The sequence below is a fragment of the Plectropomus leopardus genome, chromosome 8 (assembly GCF_026936395.1).
Source record: "Plectropomus leopardus strain MGB_pleo_1.0 chromosome 8, ASM2693639v1, whole genome shotgun sequence".
Taxonomy (NCBI): Eukaryota; Metazoa; Chordata; class Actinopteri; order Perciformes; family Serranidae; genus Plectropomus; species Plectropomus leopardus.
In genome coordinates, this window is record NC_142183.1 from 13,798,047 (window position 1) to 13,816,770 (window position 18,724).

The window sequence follows — 18,724 nt, forward strand, 5'->3', positions numbered from 1 at the left end:
GATGCTTGATCATATTGGGATTTGGGGAATTTTGGGAGCCAGGTCGACTCCTTAAACTCTTTGTAACAATCCATGGGCCTTTTCTGAGCAATTTCTGCAGTGTTGCGTTGCATATTGTCCTGCCGGAGGGGGCCACTACCATCGGGGAGTGCCGTTTCCATAACAGGGTGTACATCGTCTGCAACAGTGTTCGGGTGAGTGGTGTGGTCATGTAACATCTACGCTAATGCCAGGACCAAAGGTTTCACAGCAGAACACTGCTTTGCAACAAGATGATCAATGTTATTCCCCTCAGCTGTCAGTGGTAATGTGTGGCTGATCTGTATAAATAGACACATCTGATGTTCAGGCAGAAACTGACACTGGATTGTTAGAAAATCACTGCTCAAAATGTTGTATGAATTGAACAGAAAAGCAGCAGAAAATGTTACACCAGACACACGTCTGTGCTCTTTGGTTTACAATGTTTGAAGAGCCACATTCATGCAGTCACATCTAGACTAAACTGCAAAGCCTCATGAATATGAATAATGTGTTAGTGTATTTTTATTGAAAATGGCAAAAAAGAACTGTTTGCACTTATTCTCTCCAAAGAATTTACAATCCTTCCAATTATCCTCTGTAATACTGAACGCAAACTCACCCACATTTGCGCAGCAAATCACATCCACACTGGGGAAAAGCAATAAAAGTGAAGATGTTCAAATTGCTGGTGCTTTAACACATGTCAGTGGGATACAATTAAAATCAGCCCACAGTGTGAAAACACCAAAAGCCTGTCTCACCAGTGCATCGTGCTCTTGCCTTATATTTATGAGGAGTATTATATTAACTGAAGCAAAAAAAAAAGCCTTGATGAGTAAGTGCAGAGCCATGTGACCCTCACTGAAAAGACACACCTTTCCTTTGCAGCTGAAGAATGAAAAAACTCTTTTGTACTAGTTCTGCACAACAGAGGTCGACCAACAGGAGGTGGCTTCAAAGGCTGCAGTATGTCCCCATTAAAGGGCAGAGCAAAGCAATACTGTGCATCACAAAGCTGGAGTGGCTGACGTCTGTTTCAGGGAATCACCTCTAACCCAAAAGAGGGACATTATCACTAAATGCATGCTGTTAATCTTATTGCTTGTTTATCCAAATGTCAATGCAAATTTGAGCTGCTATATTCACATTTTAATACCAATATTGATAATATGATACTGTATTTCCAGTAGTGGAATGTAAATAAGTACATTTATTACAGTACTAAGGTCATTGTACTTTATTTGGGTATTTTCTTTTGTTCTGCTTTCTACTTTTACTCCACTACATTTCAGAGGGAAAAACTGTACTTTTTACTGTGTGTGTGTGTGTGTGTGTGTGTGTGGTGTTTTTTTAATAATAATATATCTCTATCATGATATATTATCATATCTATCGTGAGCTTTTACTTCAAAAAGTTTAAGTACTTTTTCCTGGTTATACTTACTTTTTACTTAAGTAACAATTCTAGTCTTGCAGGACTTTGAAAATATAGTATGACTAATGCTCACTGCATTTTATATTTTCCTCTTATTTGAACTTGATTTATATGACACACTTCATCAATGCATGCCCTACATTTGCACCTGACAGACCACTCCACTATGACCTGCACTCAAAAAAAAAATCCCTATCACTCAGTAAGGAGTTATTTTGGAGTGCTGCAGACTCATAAAACCTGACAAACATTTTGGAACAATCCTTGACAAGATGAGATATGGGAGCCTTTGGAGGACGCACAGAATTATTTGTGTAGCTTGGAGGTCATCTGATGGCTGCTCTCACTGCTAAAATACAGAGCAGGGAGGCTTTCGGCCTCGGGACATGAGTGCATCCAACAAGAAACACAGAGTGAGGTGAACGAGACAGCAGCGAGGCTTCATAATTAACCCCACTGAGATGGACAAAGAGTTACTGTAGGTAAAAACACTCAAAACAGCATCTGTGTGCCAGCTGGTTGAGGTCAGACTCCGTTGTTGCAACAATCTGGTTTACTCAATAAGCTGACAGTTGATTGCGCTATGAAAACTTCATCATTCTCAGACAGTGGCCATACTGAACTGGAACAGGATCGAACATGATTCACAGTGCTGACTGAGTATGACTATAGTATGACATGCAGACCTAACAATAAGTTGTGTAGGTGTGCAGCCATAAAGATGACAATGCATTCAATGTGCAACAGCTCATCCAACCGTCTGTAAGTGATTCGACAGCAGCTGGAAGCAGAGGGTGATGCACAGCCCTATAGCAGAAGTTATTCAGTGTGCTATTTGATTTTAAGGTCTGTTTTTACAGCCTTGCCAGAATATTATATGAATACTCTGAAATAAAAGACTGTGCAAAACTGGGAAGAAACAAATAATCCCTGGACCAGATTTAAAACTGCATTACTTTGAGGCAGCAGAAACAAGCTGTAAAAGCAGCATTGACATTTATCACCTTCACGGTTGGAGGGAAATTTGTTAGCAAACAGATAGAGCTACAAGCAACATGAACATTCATTTGGAGCAGTGTATCTGGCCATTTGATTTATGCAAGTCCAAGATTTTCTCTTGTGTTGCTCCTACCAACTCCTGAAGGAAATATCTGACTCTAAAGCTAAATGCTCAACTATGTTCACCAGCTAGTCTCTAAGCCGGGAGTGTGCAGTGAGTTTTTGTGATAAATAAAGCTTCCTGCTGGAAACAATGCTGATGAGAGCAGTAAAACTGTATCAGAGTGGTAAATCTATCAATCTATGACCTAAAATAATCTGTAGAGATGACGGGACCTGCAGAGTCAGGTAATAATTATGTTTTAAAAACACTCATTTGATCCATGGTTAGCACAAAAAAATACTGATTATAGCAGCTTTAACAGTAAATTATTTGGGAGGCATTAGTAAATTGTTTTATGCATTAAAGGAATACTTTACCAACAAAATGACAATTTGCAAATTAATTAGTCACCTTGAATTTGTGAAGAAAATTGGATTATTTTTCTCTATTAACTCCACAACAAATATTTTGACTAACAACAGCAACACTATATCAAAACATAATTACAAACACATCATTTACAAACTCACTCACTCAGTACCTCCCAAATACATGCATCCGAAAAAAAAACACTTAGTAATGGAGTCTGGCTTTGAAGATAGGCTTCATAAGTTTCACTTTCAGGTCCATTGTACCATTTTCATTGAAAATTCATGTGTTTGGAAAAAAGTGAGGATGCGTCTGATAAATGAGCCTTCAGTGAGAGTTTGTAAATTGTTTTGATAGAGTAGTTTTGCCATAGTTTTGCTGCTGTTAAACATGTTTGCTAGCCTATCAATATATCAGTATGTTTGCCATTTCTTTACAAAGTCAGTGTAATACAACATGACTGTGATGCACAAATGGTCATTTTGTGTATGTAGTATTCCTTTAACCCTTTAAATCCTGAGCAATTAGGCATGATTTCTCTCAGAAACATGAAAAGAAGGCAACAAGCAATTTAACAAGAAAAGCCCCCAAAACTAGAAGGAAATTAGTCACAGTTACAAAAAATTCTCTGAAAATTAGAAAAAAAAGGAAAAAAGGAAAAAAACAAAAAACGAACAAGAAAATGTCCTTAAGAGAGTGCTAAAAAATCTGTTGCATAATCTTGAATATATTTATAAGGGTTAGTCATGCTTGTCTGACCATTTTATCCTGTTTTTTTCCCCCCAGATAAAATCTAATATTTCCTGAGGTTTAATGCTTCTCAAAGGTGATTTCTATCCAGGTCTTAAACGATTAAATATGGTGCCCTGGCCAGCAGTTTGAGACCCCTCGTCTCTACTAAGGGTTAGGTGGAGTTCAGCTTATCTTTTGGGTGGATTTACATGAATCGGTTTATAATTCAACATACAGCAGCTGCTGAACAGATAAGCAGCAGCTAGCTGTTGTAGCAGCATTGGTTCTTCTGCTGCTGAATCCACATACAGACTGAAACTCATTAATTATTAAAAACAGGGAGCAAGCCAACAATCCAGATCTCCACATCTCACCTCTGTGGGCTGTAACAGCTACCTGCAGTGAGATACCTGCGGACAGCAATCATTGCTACGTCACGTCACAAACCACATAACTGCTGTTTCTCATACAGACATCTTATCATAAACAATCAACTGAGGTTTGGAAAAGTCCATCTGTGTCACACAAGCTGATTCAGGGCCAAGAGCATGCCTGCTCCAGCAGTTTCTAACCTGAGAGCTCAAGTTTATCTCAAGCTCATTATTAATAAAATGCCATGAGGCCCTAAGAGCACACTGCTCTGTCACTCAGGGCCCAGATTATAATACCCATTGGCTGCATGCAGTTAAATTATTCAACAAGCCAGAGGACTGCCTGTCACTCGGAAATTAACCCAAAAGATAAAAATAATAATAATTTCTCTGATGGTGAAGACAGACAACTGCCTCTCAGAGGTTGTGATGAGCTGCCAGAGCTCACTGCAAAATCCTGTCAACCCTGTCTTCACTTATATTAGTCACATTTGTTGAAAGAGTTTGTTGAAAGTTGAATGAGGGAAGATCATTTGGCTTTTTCGAGCAAAGCTCACTCTTTGAATCCAAGCACCAGTGGCTGAGCTGACTCATGAAAGGCCTCCTCCGTGAACCACTCACTGCTACCTCATTAGCTCCAAGAGACATGAAAAATGACAGGGTGAAATATCATTATGCACCAAAGTTGCAGGCTTAGCCAGTTTCTATTTTTGTGAGGAGCTACTCTGTGTGGTCAAACTACAGTAAGCTCGAACATTACAACCGAAAGCCATCACTCCTTAATGTAATTACACATACATCAGTGGTACAGCCTACTACACTGTGAGCTTACATGGACCTCATAGGGCACCATAAAATATCAAAGTAATGTGGTTAACTAATCTCATGATGTCAACATGCTGCCGAAGTGTACATGGTAGACTCTGATTCATCTTTCTCTTGCTCTCCCTGCAGACAAAGTCATATGTTAAAGTCGAGTGTTTCTTACTTTCCCTGGTATCTGAAGGATTTCAGCTTCTTCAGACAAACATAAATGAATGGGATCTCATATTTCCATTTAAAGCAATACTGGCATTTAGGGAAATACACGTATTCACTTTTTAGCCAAGAATAAGTTAAGATCAATAATCCTCTTAAACATGTTCAGTATGAACATATGAGAACCAAATAGGTTAGTATAGCATCAAGGCTAGGGGTGCAACAGTATCTATCTGAATCAATAGTTAGTGATCAACGATCCAATATTATTGATGCAATGTGAACACCGATACATTCCATCATCTTTAAGATATGCCTTTATTTGAACATTTCTATTTCATGTCCATGCCACATTTCTGTCCAAATGCACGGCCTTCTGAAGCATTCGGACAGTGTAAACATCCTAGCACAAAAAAATAAAATAAAGAATCAATAAATTGTAGTGATGAAAGTTGCGATTTATAATCATAATAAAGACTGGAAACAGGTACAGACAGCTAGCCTGGCTCTGTCCAAAAGTAAAAATGTATTTTAAATGATCTAATTTAATTAAACAAATTAATAACGGAGGTGCAAAAGAGCTAATTTAGGAGGTTTACGGGCAGATTTTGTCACCTTTCGACAAGCTTTTCCCTTGATTTCAATCTTGATGCTAAGCTAATTAGCATACTGTACAGACATCAAGTCATCATATATAAAGTCAGCACCTGGTTAGCTTAGTTTAGTTTAGCTTAGAGCTTAAAGAATAAAAACAGATGGGAATAGCAAGCGCACATCTATTGAAAGGTGAAAACCACACCAGCATCAGAACGAGAAAACTTTGGAAATATGTGTGTGTGTGTGTGTGTGTGTGTATAGAAACATCAGGATAGCAATAAAGACTCAGGTAGCCAACACACTCCACAAAGACATAACTTATCATTGACAAGATATGACAAGATATTAGGTGTGAATAATGAGCTTTATGCCTGCAGGCAGATTTTGTTACCTTTGGACAGAGTTCAATAGCTGTTTTCATCTGTTTCCAGTCTTTGCGCTACGCTAAGCTAAACTCACTATTTGCTGGTAGTAGCTCATGAGTGATATCACTCTTTTTATTTATCCCTTGGCAAGTGTATTTCCCAAAATCTTGAGCTTTTTCTTTAAGTAAAACTGTAATGCTTTAAATCAAATATAGTCTGTTCTCACTTGAGTATCAACACAAACTTTTTCTTATTGCCTCAGTTCTTAATTTTATGACAAATGGATAAATAAATCCATTACATCACTGAAGGCAGTATTTTTTGTGGCTTTTATCAGTTTTTTTTCCTCCTGTATGCCTCTGACTGATTTCCCAAAACTAACTTTTACTACCTCATTTATATCACAGCTACACACTTAAAACACAAAGTCAAGCCCTCTTTAACATGCTAAAAATAGCACGACAGCAACCCTGCATTACATCATGTCAATGCAGAGAATCATGGAGAAACTCAGGCCTGATGACTCGTCCAGGTCACATGTCTGTGACACAGGCAGCATGAGAGCAGAACGAGGTTACAGGTGGAATTTCCCTCGTCTCTCCTTTCTCTCTGACGTCATGTCCAGTGGCAGCGGTTCACTGCTGCCTAGCAATCAAACATGTCTGCCAAGGTGATATTCAGGTGTCAAAAGCCTGAGGTGGTGAAACGGCAGCATACAATTAAGGAACTTTACAAACAGCAGTTCCCCTGTGCGCCCTCAACAGAACGCAGGCCGGTTTGGGGTGTTTTTTTTCAACACGTGAAAAAGGGAAGTTCGATAGTTTTATTTCTCTTTTCACAAGTCGGTTCCTGCATTTGTGCAAGTCATTTGAGGTGTCAGCCATCTCATATGATTGTTTGTTTAGTCGAAGCATATGAACATTGCCATCTTGTGGTTATTTCTAAGGCACCAATTACACAAAGTTACACCTAAGGTAGGATTATTACATAAAGATGAGGGTGGCCTCAGGAAGTGTTAAGCAAGCAAGTAAACTTTATCTGTAGATGCATGCATGGACACTTAATATTAAAGTATTTTTTAAACCTGGATGAACATCTGATTTATTGTACAGTGATAAGACACCTTTTGAAGTATTTAAACCTTGGAAATGGGATTTCTTTCAAAAACATGGAAAAAAGGCAATGAACCACTTGGTAGGAAAGCCCAGCAAACTGCAAAAAAATGACCTAAAACTTGAAAAGGCTCGATAAAAATAGAAAATTATCAAATACCTTGGCAAAGATGAAGAACAATATATTTAGAATTATGATAATTAGATATTTAAATAATTAGATGTTTAAAAAAATACTATTAGAATAAAGATTTATCATTTCTTTTTTTCAGGTTGTTTTCTGTTACTTTTGTCTTTCTTTGCTAATTTCATGTAATTTTCTTGTAACTTTTTACAAATTTCTTGCTAATTTTGGGGCCATCTCTTGTTAAGTTGCTCATTGCCTTCTTTCTCTGTTTTTGAAAGAAATCAAGCCAATTTGCTCAGGTTCCAAAAGATTAAACAATTCCACATTAAGAGCTGGATACTCAAATATCTCTGAACACTGGAGGTAAACCTGTTTTTACAGATTACCCCATATGCCAACTTGCAAAAGATTCCCTGTCTCTTGCAAGGCCTCTCTGAAAGCTTTTGTGAAACTGGAGTGCTGCTTTCTAAATAGGATAAAAGCTCAGATCTTCTTTTTGTGTAGCCAAATCAATATCCAGCAGCCCATTAAGGTAGGCGGGTACGTCTTGGGCAAGAAGAAGTGTCTAATGTCCGAGGAGCTCCTCGTCACTGAGGGGAGAACAGCACCCGACAGCTCTCCATTATTGCCCTCGGTCATCTTTGCACTCCACAGACTGCTGATGGTGACATCACTGTCACAGGATAAGACGGCTACCGGGAACTGGTTCAGCCTCAACCACACAGTCTTGTATCTGCAGTGTGTGCACAAACACACACATCACTCACAGCCAGGGCAGCATTAAAGAAGTATTTCACTGATACAAAGAGGGCCCTCACATAAAACTAAGCCGTCTATAGAGTGCCCCAGAGATGATGTCTTTCTGTAGGCCCACCCAGAAGCTAACGTCACCCTGATTCCCTCATCAAAAAGCAGATGGGATTTTTCCATTGGATTTTGGATCATTGCAGAAAAAAAGCTCTGCAGTACGTTTATGATACTTTCATGTTTTGTTCAGAAAGATAATCTTCACAAATGAACGCTGCTTTCAGAATTTTTGAAGCCTTAATGCAATTGCCAGAAGCAAAAAGCTTTTGCTCGGCTAAAACCAACTTCACCGTGGTTGGGTCACCACAGCTACAACACTGTAAAGCCGTATTTGGTATGGTTGAAGTGATGACGTTTCTTAGTCTTATTTAGCTACTTGTTAGCAACCATCTTTTTTAAGACATAAAATCTTCAAGTGGAGTATTTACTGATGTATTTTATGTTGTAGAACAAAACATGAAAGTCTATAAAGCTTATTAAAGACTTTATTAAAGGCCTCTGTCCAAAAACCCACTGACTCTGAGAAGAGGGAACAGGAGGTGCTCAAATGTAATTAATTTTTATTTTTAGGACTCACTGCTGGGGTTCTCTATGCAGTAGGAAGATGCAAATACTTTTGAAATTGGTGCTACATGACCAGAGAAAACAGAGAAAAGGAGTGCTTTTGCTCAAGAGATTAAAAAAAACCCTACAACTACCAGAATGCAATGCACCTGATATAGTGGAATGATCCATGTGAAACAATGGCGGCTGGCCGTATGTCATATTACAATTAAACGGTAAGCAAAATATGTTTCTGAAAACATTTGAGGTGAGAAATGTGGAATTTAGTAACAGCACCTTGGTTTATGTTTGGTCTGTGCTGCTTAGTTTTACTGTTTCATCTTATTTTCTTTCAGACCCCAGTTTTCACTGTGCAGGAAACAATATGGTGCCTGCTTCCTACAGCGAAACAGGGTGCTAAAATACATTTCTGAAAACATTTTAGGTGAGAAATAGACAGCACATTAGAGAAATCTTGATTTGTATTCAATCAGCACTGCCTCGTTTTACTGTTTGATCATATTTCAGTCTGAGTTTGAGAGACAGAGAGGGGCGGGCGTGCCTCTTGATCATCTGTGTACTCTTTGAGTATGTAGTAGCGGCGGCAAGATTTGCGGCAGTTGGCAGGCAATATGTAAATGTGTTAGTACAGGCTGTACTTTAAGTAACAGCCCAAAGAGCCCATGAAACACCACCAAATGATGTTATTTACATTATTTGGCGGTGTTTCGCTGTGGGGGAAGAAAGGACTTCTAGGCACTGGTCAGATTAAGGGAAGGTTACTGCAGTTTATCGTCACATGCCACACTGTTTTGATTCAAAGCTGGTTGACAATCAGCATAGTATCCCTTTAAAGCTATCAATGCTGTGAGGACGGGGGCAAAAGAGGCTGAATGTGTGGGCAGAAGCATGGCAGGATGTTTCTCAAACAAGAGCACATGCTCAAGACAAACAAGACGACTCCACAGTGGAGTATATTTGGAAAGTCTTGCTCTGGATAATTGCTTTCAGTAGATTGAAGTTTCCAATTATCCGCAAGCCTCTGCCAGTGTTCCCACCATAGGAAGGTTGTAGGGGAGGGGTGGTTAAAGGGCCGGTGGGTCCAGCTGGTCCTGTCTCTAGTGGGGCTGACAAGCTAAGAGCTCGTAACTCTTCCCCTCCCTCTGCGTCACAGCCACCTCCTCTGAAAGAAGCAACTGCAGGCGGGCCAATGAGAACGTATTTGTCCGTCCCAAGACACAAGCATCTTAACTGAAAAAATGTAAACATCTGGCAAACATTTAGACATGCCACAGAATGGGTTTGATACTATAAAAAAACATTATTTTGTCAGGCAATGTAGACGCATATTTGCAGAAATTGGGAAAAGCAACTAAGATTAATTTATGTTTTTACTTCGATGAGTATTTGAGACTCACTCACAAAGCAGCTCTCTCCTACTTTAGTGAATATTCAGTCTGCGCCTCCTCAGTGGAATGAGTGACACACAGTGGAGTCAGATTATCAATGGTTGCTATGTTAAAATATCTGGAAATAGTTAAAAATGATCATCACAATTTTCCAGAGCCCAAGCCGACATATTAAAAACTGCTAAAAAAAATAAAACAGTTCCAAACAAAAACATGATCAGTTCTCCACTGAAGACTAAGAAATATCAAATATGCACATTTTAGAAGCTGAGACCAGGGGTGTAGGAATGGGGGGGGAAAGGGAGGGACTGAGGCCCCTTCCCACTGTTCAAAAAAATGCACTAACATCGGCTAACATCTGGCTTTTTTATGTCATGGGTAAGGTAGAAATCAGCCTTCACACCCACATCTAATGATGCAGTATTGGCTCTGGCTCTGATCGGCACTAATGGAAATAAAACACCTGGGTAAACATGCTAATTTTATTCCCCTTTACCAGCAAAATGCAATGACGGGGCCTCTACAAGATTACCACCCAGGCAGTGCTCAAACATCATTCCTAATTAATTTGCACTGAGTTTGAAAGAGAGACTGAATAAGTAACAGATATAAAAAATAAGTTACCACCTAAACATTTTCACTGGCTGCAATGCTGCTATCTACTCTTTACTAACCTTTTTTCTGACCTGTCTGTAACATTAAAGGTAACATACCAATAAATACAAAAACAAATAAAAACACAGAAAGGCATACATATGTGCTGCAGAGTTGTGTACACAGCTCTAGTCGACTGGCAAATGGAAAGGAGTCAATTGCCCAGTTTAGCCTGTTTAAAAAAAACTGTTAACATATGCTGCTTTTGGTGGAAAAGGGGTATCAGTATAGAGGGCCCTGATGTGAGGATGTGGTGAGGGGACCGTAGAAAATGCTTAAGTACAAGGTCAAGAAGTTCATGCTACGCCGCTGGCTGAAACTAGAGAAAATTTTCCATTCTTGCTTTCAATACTGTGAAAAGTTAGTCAATATACTGTTGATTGAGTAATAGATTAATCGGTTTATCATTGTGATACCAATGTTCTAATTGTTCTGAGGCGTCAGTTACAAAGACAGTAGATTAACATTTTCCACTGTTTTCCAGACAAGGCCACACCTGGCATCAGGGTCAAAACTGGCTGCTCATGTTAACTATTACTTTTGGAGCTCTAACAAAAATATGTCCTAAAAACTGCACCGACATTCATCTTTAACGACTATAATGGATGAATATTACGGTCGTAGCTGTGGCATTGTGAAAGGCTGCATCTCTGAAGCACTTCAGTTGTTCAGTTGTCAAGATTTGTGCACACACAAACACAAAAACACACTCACACCAGTGTAGTCACATGCTGGCTGACTGACACAAAGGGCAGTCACAGTAATCTATGGAGTAGTAGGCTGCAGCAGGTCATGTCTCCCACTGGCTAGTACTAACATCATATGAGTTCAGTCATGCTTCTTCAGTTGTGGTTTGATAACTTTCAAAGTCCTAAAATGACTAAATTGATATAATACAATTAAAACTGTAGCTATACAGTGCTGAAAGTCTTGATTATTTGACACAAAAAGCACCAACAAGAGGAAAAATATAAATTTAGTACACCACAGGGAACTCACATTATACAGAGAGTTATACTGATAGTTACAAGAAGCAAGAAATAGGTATAAAACATGCTTAATAGTGGACTCACCCTTGTATAAGTTGTCATCAGCACAGCATGTCCCCTGGCTTTATGTCCTCATGAAAACACGGCGATGTTAGAAAAACATTATGATCCCCGGTGCTGGTTGACAGTCGGTCTAGCAGCTCCTATAACTCCATCATCGTACAGTCACCGGTCGGCTTTAGCCTCCTGCTGCTTTCGTGTGCTTCCTGACACAAGGTTGCAGTTTTCTCCGACAGGGGCTGATGCGTGGGGAATTCCTAGCAGTCACATTTTCCTGGGAAATGATTGGCCCGGCACCAAGTTTGGCTGTATCCTGGTAGTAGTAAGAGCAGAGGAGTCAGGAGGACGGGTAGTTTCACTATTGAGCAATATCGAGGGACGATAAAGGACTTAAAAAAACGTTAGATAAAAAGTTTGGAGTCCGCGCAACGCCCTACTGCTGAAAAAGGGAAATTAATATCAACAAATATTTAATTCTTTATCGATATTAGTGTTATTTTCGTGCAAAATACCGCCAAGTAGTAGCTGGATTTAAGCACTGAAAGTTAGCTAACCGTTAGACAAAGTGGTATCTAAGCGACAGTTCGGGTACTGTTAATTAGTAAACCGTCACGCGCTCACAGGTGTCACTTTACAGGCAATTTTGTCAACAGCTCAACTCGATTTAGTCAAATTAAGACGAAAAATGTCGCTTAAGCTAGCGCTGGAGTTTGTTTCTAGACGAGTTTGTTGACCTGCACCACGTTACACTATGCTAAACGTTAGCACGGGGATGTATAAATGGTATCGGGCATCTTCCGGGAAGGTCCAAGCCCTTGTGAGATGAGAGCAATTGAGGATAACTCCCAACTCAACGGGCGGGGTTTGCAATCGCTTCCCTGGAAATGATGATCTTATGCTGAGATCTGGTTGTGATAGCTGTATCAAACGAAGTAGAGCAGAAACACTCGCCATTTTATAAATATATATCTGCTCCCTGCTGTGATGAAACTGGGGATTTTTTTTTGTACCATGAAACACACACCAAACAATACTGCACAAAAAAAAGCGAGTTCCCATACCGGGAGTCGAACCCGGGCCGCCTGGGTGAAAACCAGGAATCCTAACCGCTAGACCATATGGGAGAGTTGTACATAGCAGTAGAATTAAACATATTTGTTCTGACGTCGGCATGATATACATTTACATATATTACATGAATACATAATTTTGATAACGACACGACATTGTACAAAAAAAGCTATAGTTGCCACGGTGGCACACGGCACATTTAAGGTAAATACATTATTTCTCTTGATTTGGGTTGTGTGTCTTATAATTTGGAACACTTGGGAGTTAAGTACCATCTAGTGGTCTTTCAATGTCACTGTACATTGAATCCAGGATGTCGGCCATAAATACCTTGTGTTAGTTGTAGCCACTGGTTATACCCAAATGAATGTGGATTCAATAAATCGATAAATTGATCAAGATTTTGAAATATTAATATGAGAAAAGAGGGAAGGATTAGACCTTAAAATCACACAAATCTTCACCGTGTTCCTAACAAACTAAATATGGTTGCTAAACATATGACGTAATTTTCTGTGGAGTGATACATGTGTAGAGACGGGGTCCTCGCTACTATATAAAATTACTCTAGCTACCAACAGCTACAAAACAATCATCTACAACAAGTTTAGACAAGTTAACAGTCATAGTCGACAACAAAATTTTTAGTGATAGTGTTAGCTTGTGTATTTATGGTTACACAGCGTAACAACTTATTGCCAGCCGATGTCAATACCCTCTGTAATAATGGTATCGCCCTCAGACTAGCACAGCCAGCCAAATATTTGACAAACTAGCAATCGTCGGCTAGCCAGCTAGGAGTTAAAATAATACACCGATTAAAAAAAATACACATTTCCTCACACTTGAGCCGCCTACGTTTATGCCAAGGATTTAGGTTTTCGTGTAATCAGGATGTCAACTCCAGCCAGACGACGTTTAATGAGAGATTTTAAACGGTAAGCCCAAAGAAAACAACAGAGAAGTAGCTAATGTTAGCAACCCGAGGCTAGCCTGTTAGCGTTAGCCTAAACGGTACTCTGGACGACAACATCAAATAATAATACAAATAGATACATACACGCAGGCGGATTATAACCGTGTTTTTGTCTTTGGTGAGGGTACCTACCGCTTATGTAAGGTAATGTCAGTAAGTGAATGACTGGTAAGATATTGGCAGGTAAAAGATGATTGTTACTGGTAACCACCGTTGGTAAAACAGTCAGTTGTAACGTTTATGTTGTGTAACTTATGGTCACTGCTCTCCCTTTTATAGAATAATTTCGTGTTATTGTTAGGTATTATCCTATGTAACATGATCACAACAGCCCGCACATGGACTGTTAATGGCTCTGTTCATATACGATATTTACTGGTAATTGCTTATAGAGAATACATACAGTTGAATTTCTTTTTATTAAATTATTGTCACTATAGATAACACTATTTTTTATTTTCAAAATGTACAGAGACACATTTTCATCTTTACATTTCGATTTGTCGAATAAAATAGATCCCACTCCCGAAATGTAAAGTCCTACTATCTTAAGGCATAAAGAATTATTCGGTCTTAGTTGTTTTACTACTACTAATAATAATACTAATAATAATAATGGAGAAAAAAAGGAGAAAATAGTAAAATGTGGTCAATCAGATTTGACATAAATAAATAGTACAAGTGCATATTGAACAGGAGGTTAAACTATATCACAGTTTGACATAGGCGCCACCAGTTTGATGGCATAAGTATTTTTTATTTTTTTAATTAATTTTTTTTAGAGAGAGAGAGAGATTAACATGGCGATGTGTATATACAACTTAATTAAAGTGATGACATTGTTAACTAGAAATTCAATGTTTTTATCCTTCAGAGAAAGCCCAAAATGTAGACTTTTAAAAGTGAAAAGTCCATATTTATTAATTTGGAGAGCAGACAGGTGTGTATTGATTTCGATAGGGTTTAAAGTTTGTCACAAGTAAAAAAATAACAGTTGTTTTACGTTTCTATTACATATATGAAGGCTGTTAATCTTTAATTTAACTCTTGCTCTGATTTGGTCACTTGATGTTTCAACAACATTTTTCAGTGGATTTCTTTACATTTTGGGGGAACTGGGGAGTTTTAATAATTTTATCCTAATATCAGTGAGGACAGTTCAAGCCACTGACCAGATGGCCCTTCACAGGCAGATGAGACATTTGGGAAGATATACACTGTGTAAATACACACTGATCAAGAGGAGCTCCTCTTCCCAGGCCCTGATAGATCACTATCTAATCCTGAGGATAAGCAACCATCTGCCAAGCAGACACTAAAAACCTGCAGACACTCAGCACAGTTTGCTATGGCACATGCTTTCTTTTCCCTGATCTACAGTATGTTTCAATTCAACAATACTGATAATCACAGAGTCCAAAACTTAATTCTGGTTGGCCCTCCGTCGAAATCAATCACGACAACATTTTTTGACACGACCAATAGACTTAACTTTAATAAACATTCATGAAGTATGTGGTTGTATCGACTAAGCAGATAAAGGCATTGTCAATTTTATGTCTCTTTTGTGAATATAACACTCGGCTTTAAAGGTCCAGTGTGTAAGATTTAGATCTATTATCAGAAACAGAATGTAATATTTATAAATATATTTTTGTTAGTTTTTAATATCCTGAAAATAGGAATCTTATGTTTTTGTTGCCTCAAAATAAGATGCTTTTATCTACATACAGAGCGCGTCTTTTCCTGTGGAGTCTTCTCGTCTTGTTTTACAGTAGCCCAGAACGAATAAACTAATCCATTTACATTTTTGCGTCAGCCACTGTAGTTCTCCTACATGCTTGGGACACGGGAGACGTTTTAGGTGGTTGCAATCTGCAGTCCTCACTGCTGGATGCCACTAAATCTTAAACCCAGGGCCGTTAAATTTGCAAACTCTCAGTCCTTATTTAGCATACAATTGCTGAACCAGGTTTATAACTGTTATCAGTTTCAACTGAGCCTTGCTGTCTGCTGATTTCTTACATCACAGTCTTCACTCCTACTGTCTGTTATTAATTATTAACAATCACCTGCCTTGCAGGGACACAGACAGTATTATGCCCCTGATGTTGGTCCTGTAGTTATGACTTTGACTTCCATGTGGTATGCTGTGACTAATATCATCTGTATTTTGTGATGCTTTTACTGTACCTGTTAGGCTGCAAGAGGATCCTCCAGCTGGAGTTAGCGGGGCGCCATCAGAAAACAATATCATGGTATGGAACGCTGTCATTTTTGGGTAAGTTGAGTTGCTTTGTAGAAAACTGTGAAATAAGGGATTTAGACATTTTAGTTATCTGTTTTGGAGAAGTAGTCATGTCTTTGTTTTGGACATAAAATAAATTATAAAGCTGTCGTCTATGTCATTAGATTTTTTGACTATTTCAAATACAAGTATGACAAGTTAATTTAGAGCTTCATGCAAGTGATGATCTTTGTTGCCTCTCTTTCAGACCTGAGGGAACACCTTTTGAAGATGGTAAGTCCTCTTTAAAACTCTTTACATCCAAATCATTTGTCTTTTAAACTCTGCTATGACGCTAATCCAGAATATTCCTTATGACTCTAAGTACTGGATCTTTTAAGTTTGATTATATTGATTGTTATGATTATGAGTAGACTGTAAATGTTGCCTTGAAAATGTATCAGGTCAAAGTTTGTTTTGCTTGAAAACTACTCGTCAGATCTCTTACATGGATCAGATGGAGTGTTTCGAAGACGTTTAGATGTTTCTAACCGTTACTTACTGTACTGGACTTTGTCAAAGTTGTCCCTCAAAGTAACCAGATGTCCTGGAAGGCAAACCTTTGAAATGGGGATATTTCCCTCCTTCAGCATCTGTGGATCACAAAAAGAAATATCATGACTACAGATTTTTGGTGCTTTTGTTGGTTGTCTTTCACAGTCACTATTTCATTACAAGAATCGGTTTCTGAAGACTAATTAGGCAGCTAAATGAGAAATAAATATTCTTGCTTTGAGTGTTATATCAACAACCAGTCACACATATTGAAACATGTACTTCAATTCATACTCTGTCATTACTTGTTACTTTCAGGAACCTTCAAACTTACCATTGAATTCACAGAGGAATATCCAAATAAACCTCCAACAGTGCGATTTGTCTCCAAAATGTTTCATCCAAATGGTACGTAGCTCACTGCCAAAAACAATTTCTATTGCAGCAAATAGAGGTTGTTCTATCCCAGGAACACTGACTTGTTTTGTGTATTATCTGTCCAGTAAAAGTTTTATATTCTGTGATCTTCTGCAGTGTACGCAGATGGAAGCATATGCTTAGATATACTTCAGAATCGTTGGAGTCCAACCTACGATGTCTCTTCAATCTTAACTTCAATACAGGTAATCTAACATTCTCTATGCAGATAAATCATCTTGTGCGAATGAATTAAGATCAGACCTGTAGCGGCAAAGTAAAATAATATCTACACAATTTTCGCAGAGAAAGGCCTGTGTGTCATAACTTGGACTGTTTTTATTATTATTATACTAATACCAGTACCCTCAAAGTGATACTGATACTAGAAGAGTCCTTCATTTAATACTTTTTTTCTGCTTGAGAGGATTGGCTGTGAGCAGAACTGCACCAATAGTTATTTTTTCTAGATTTGGGTACAAAAAGGATCAAATGTGGGTATATTTGACTGGAAAAGTTTTGATACTAGTCCGTACTGGGTTATTTTGGATGATACATTAAAGATATTGAGTTAAAATATCATAGGAATAAGATGACATCATCTTATTTCTATGACCAGTACCCTGCTCTAGTTATAACGTCCTAAAACTTTATTAGAAACCTAACCCACCGACATTCTTTGTTTTCTATTTCAAGTCTTTACTGGACGAGCCAAACCCAAACAGTCCCGCCAACAGCCAAGCAGCCCAGCTGTACCAGGAAAACAAGCGGGAGTACGAGAAGAGGGTTTCTGCTATTGTTGAACAGAGTTGGCGTGACTGTTGACCCCCGTTATCGTTCGAGTATGAACAGTGTCCGGCCCAGAATCAAGAAACCACCGATCAAGAAAAACAACTGAGCCCACAAAAAATAAAATGACACATCTTTAAAATCCTTCTCAGTATATTTGTCCCATAACTGTTGCTAAGTTTGTATGCTGTTGTGTTGTGGCATTCACTCCTGCCGAATGCTATTGTTGGGCGATAGCGTATGTTTGTTAAAAGTTAATGTACCTTGTTATATCTGGGTTACTTGCTACATGCCCCGACTCTCTTTCTTTCTTTTTTCTTTAAAGGCGGCCTCTCAGTTGTCGCTTTTCTACCTGTTTATTTATACATGAAGTAAACTGGTTGGATGACACAGCGACAGTTATGTAGATGTACTTGCTGTGTGGTTTGCTGTGTAGATACCAACGGGTCACACTTACAAAAAAAAAAAAGGCGTTAATGGGTGTTTCTCCCTCTGTTTCAGTGGCCTAACTCCTTTTGGTTTAGTTTTGTTTTTCTGTCTTTTGAAAGCCTTTCAGAGGGATAAAAAAAATAACCTGGCATGGACATCCTTCCCTCTAACAAGTTGTGAACTCAACAGATGCCTTTTGGGGGTCATTTTTCTCTCAACTGTACTTGTAAAGCCATGCCTTTGATTTTAAAAATGTTAGATATTGGTGAATATACACGTTCCTCTTCAACACGGAAACAAGACATTTAGTACCCTCTGCGGGACTTAACTCTGTTTCATGCACAGTTTCATGATGCTGACATTTACAGGCTGTGTGAGAACATTTCTATGCTATTTTACAATCTTACAAATCAGTCGACATAAAAGGGTGTCAATGGTGTTTAAAACAGGATGGTGTCTGTTTTCAGATTATAAATCTTTGCACTGGTAACCCATGTAACAAACTGTACATTTTCTTGTAAATAAAATAAATATACATCAGCTTTCTTGGTTGCTTTTTTTTTTACAGGGTCCCCATGTTTATGGA

At 38.6% G+C, this 18,724-nt stretch overlaps 2 protein-coding genes and 1 non-coding gene across 3 annotated transcripts in view; 1 reads left to right on the top strand and 2 right to left on the bottom strand.

Moving 5' to 3' along the window:
- elf1 (E74-like ETS transcription factor 1) overlaps nt 1-12,473 on the bottom strand; it is a 54,946-nt gene extending 42,473 nt beyond the window's left edge. The window contains exon 1 of the mRNA XM_042492939.2: nt 11,699-12,473. The gene's annotated coding sequence lies outside the window, so the exon portion shown is untranslated. The remainder of the gene's footprint in view (nt 1-11,698) is intronic.
- A 253-nt stretch (nt 12,474-12,726) lies between these two features.
- On the bottom strand, nt 12,727-12,798 carry trnae-uuc (transfer RNA glutamic acid (anticodon UUC)). The gene has a single exon. It is a non-coding gene; the product is annotated as a tRNA-Glu (tRNA).
- A 681-nt stretch (nt 12,799-13,479) lies between these two features.
- LOC121947928 (ubiquitin-conjugating enzyme E2 A) lies at nt 13,480-18,678 on the top strand. Its single transcript, XM_042493124.2, has 6 exons — nt 13,480-13,683; nt 15,922-16,002; nt 16,217-16,242; nt 16,822-16,911; nt 17,038-17,126; nt 17,617-18,678. Exons 1-6 carry the CDS (start codon nt 13,640-13,642, stop codon nt 17,743-17,745), a joined length of 459 nt encoding a protein of 152 aa, XP_042349058.1. The 5' UTR covers nt 13,480-13,639; the 3' UTR covers nt 17,746-18,678.
- The last annotated feature ends 46 nt before the right edge of the window (nt 18,679-18,724 follow it).

What these genes read in the sequence shown, in the direction of transcription:
- LOC121947928 (XM_042493124.2), top strand. Translation starts at nt 13,640, where the DNA reads ATGTCAACTCCAGCCAGACGACGTTTAATGAGAGATTTTAAACG. An exon ending in GGGAACACCTTTTGAAGATG is followed by an intron (nt 16,243 to 16,821) that starts GTAAGTCCTCTT and finishes TGTTACTTTCAG; the next exon opens with GAACCTTCAAACTTACCATT. An exon ending in CAAAATGTTTCATCCAAATG is followed by an intron (nt 16,912 to 17,037) that starts GTACGTAGCTCA and finishes GATCTTCTGCAG; the next exon opens with TGTACGCAGATGGAAGCATA.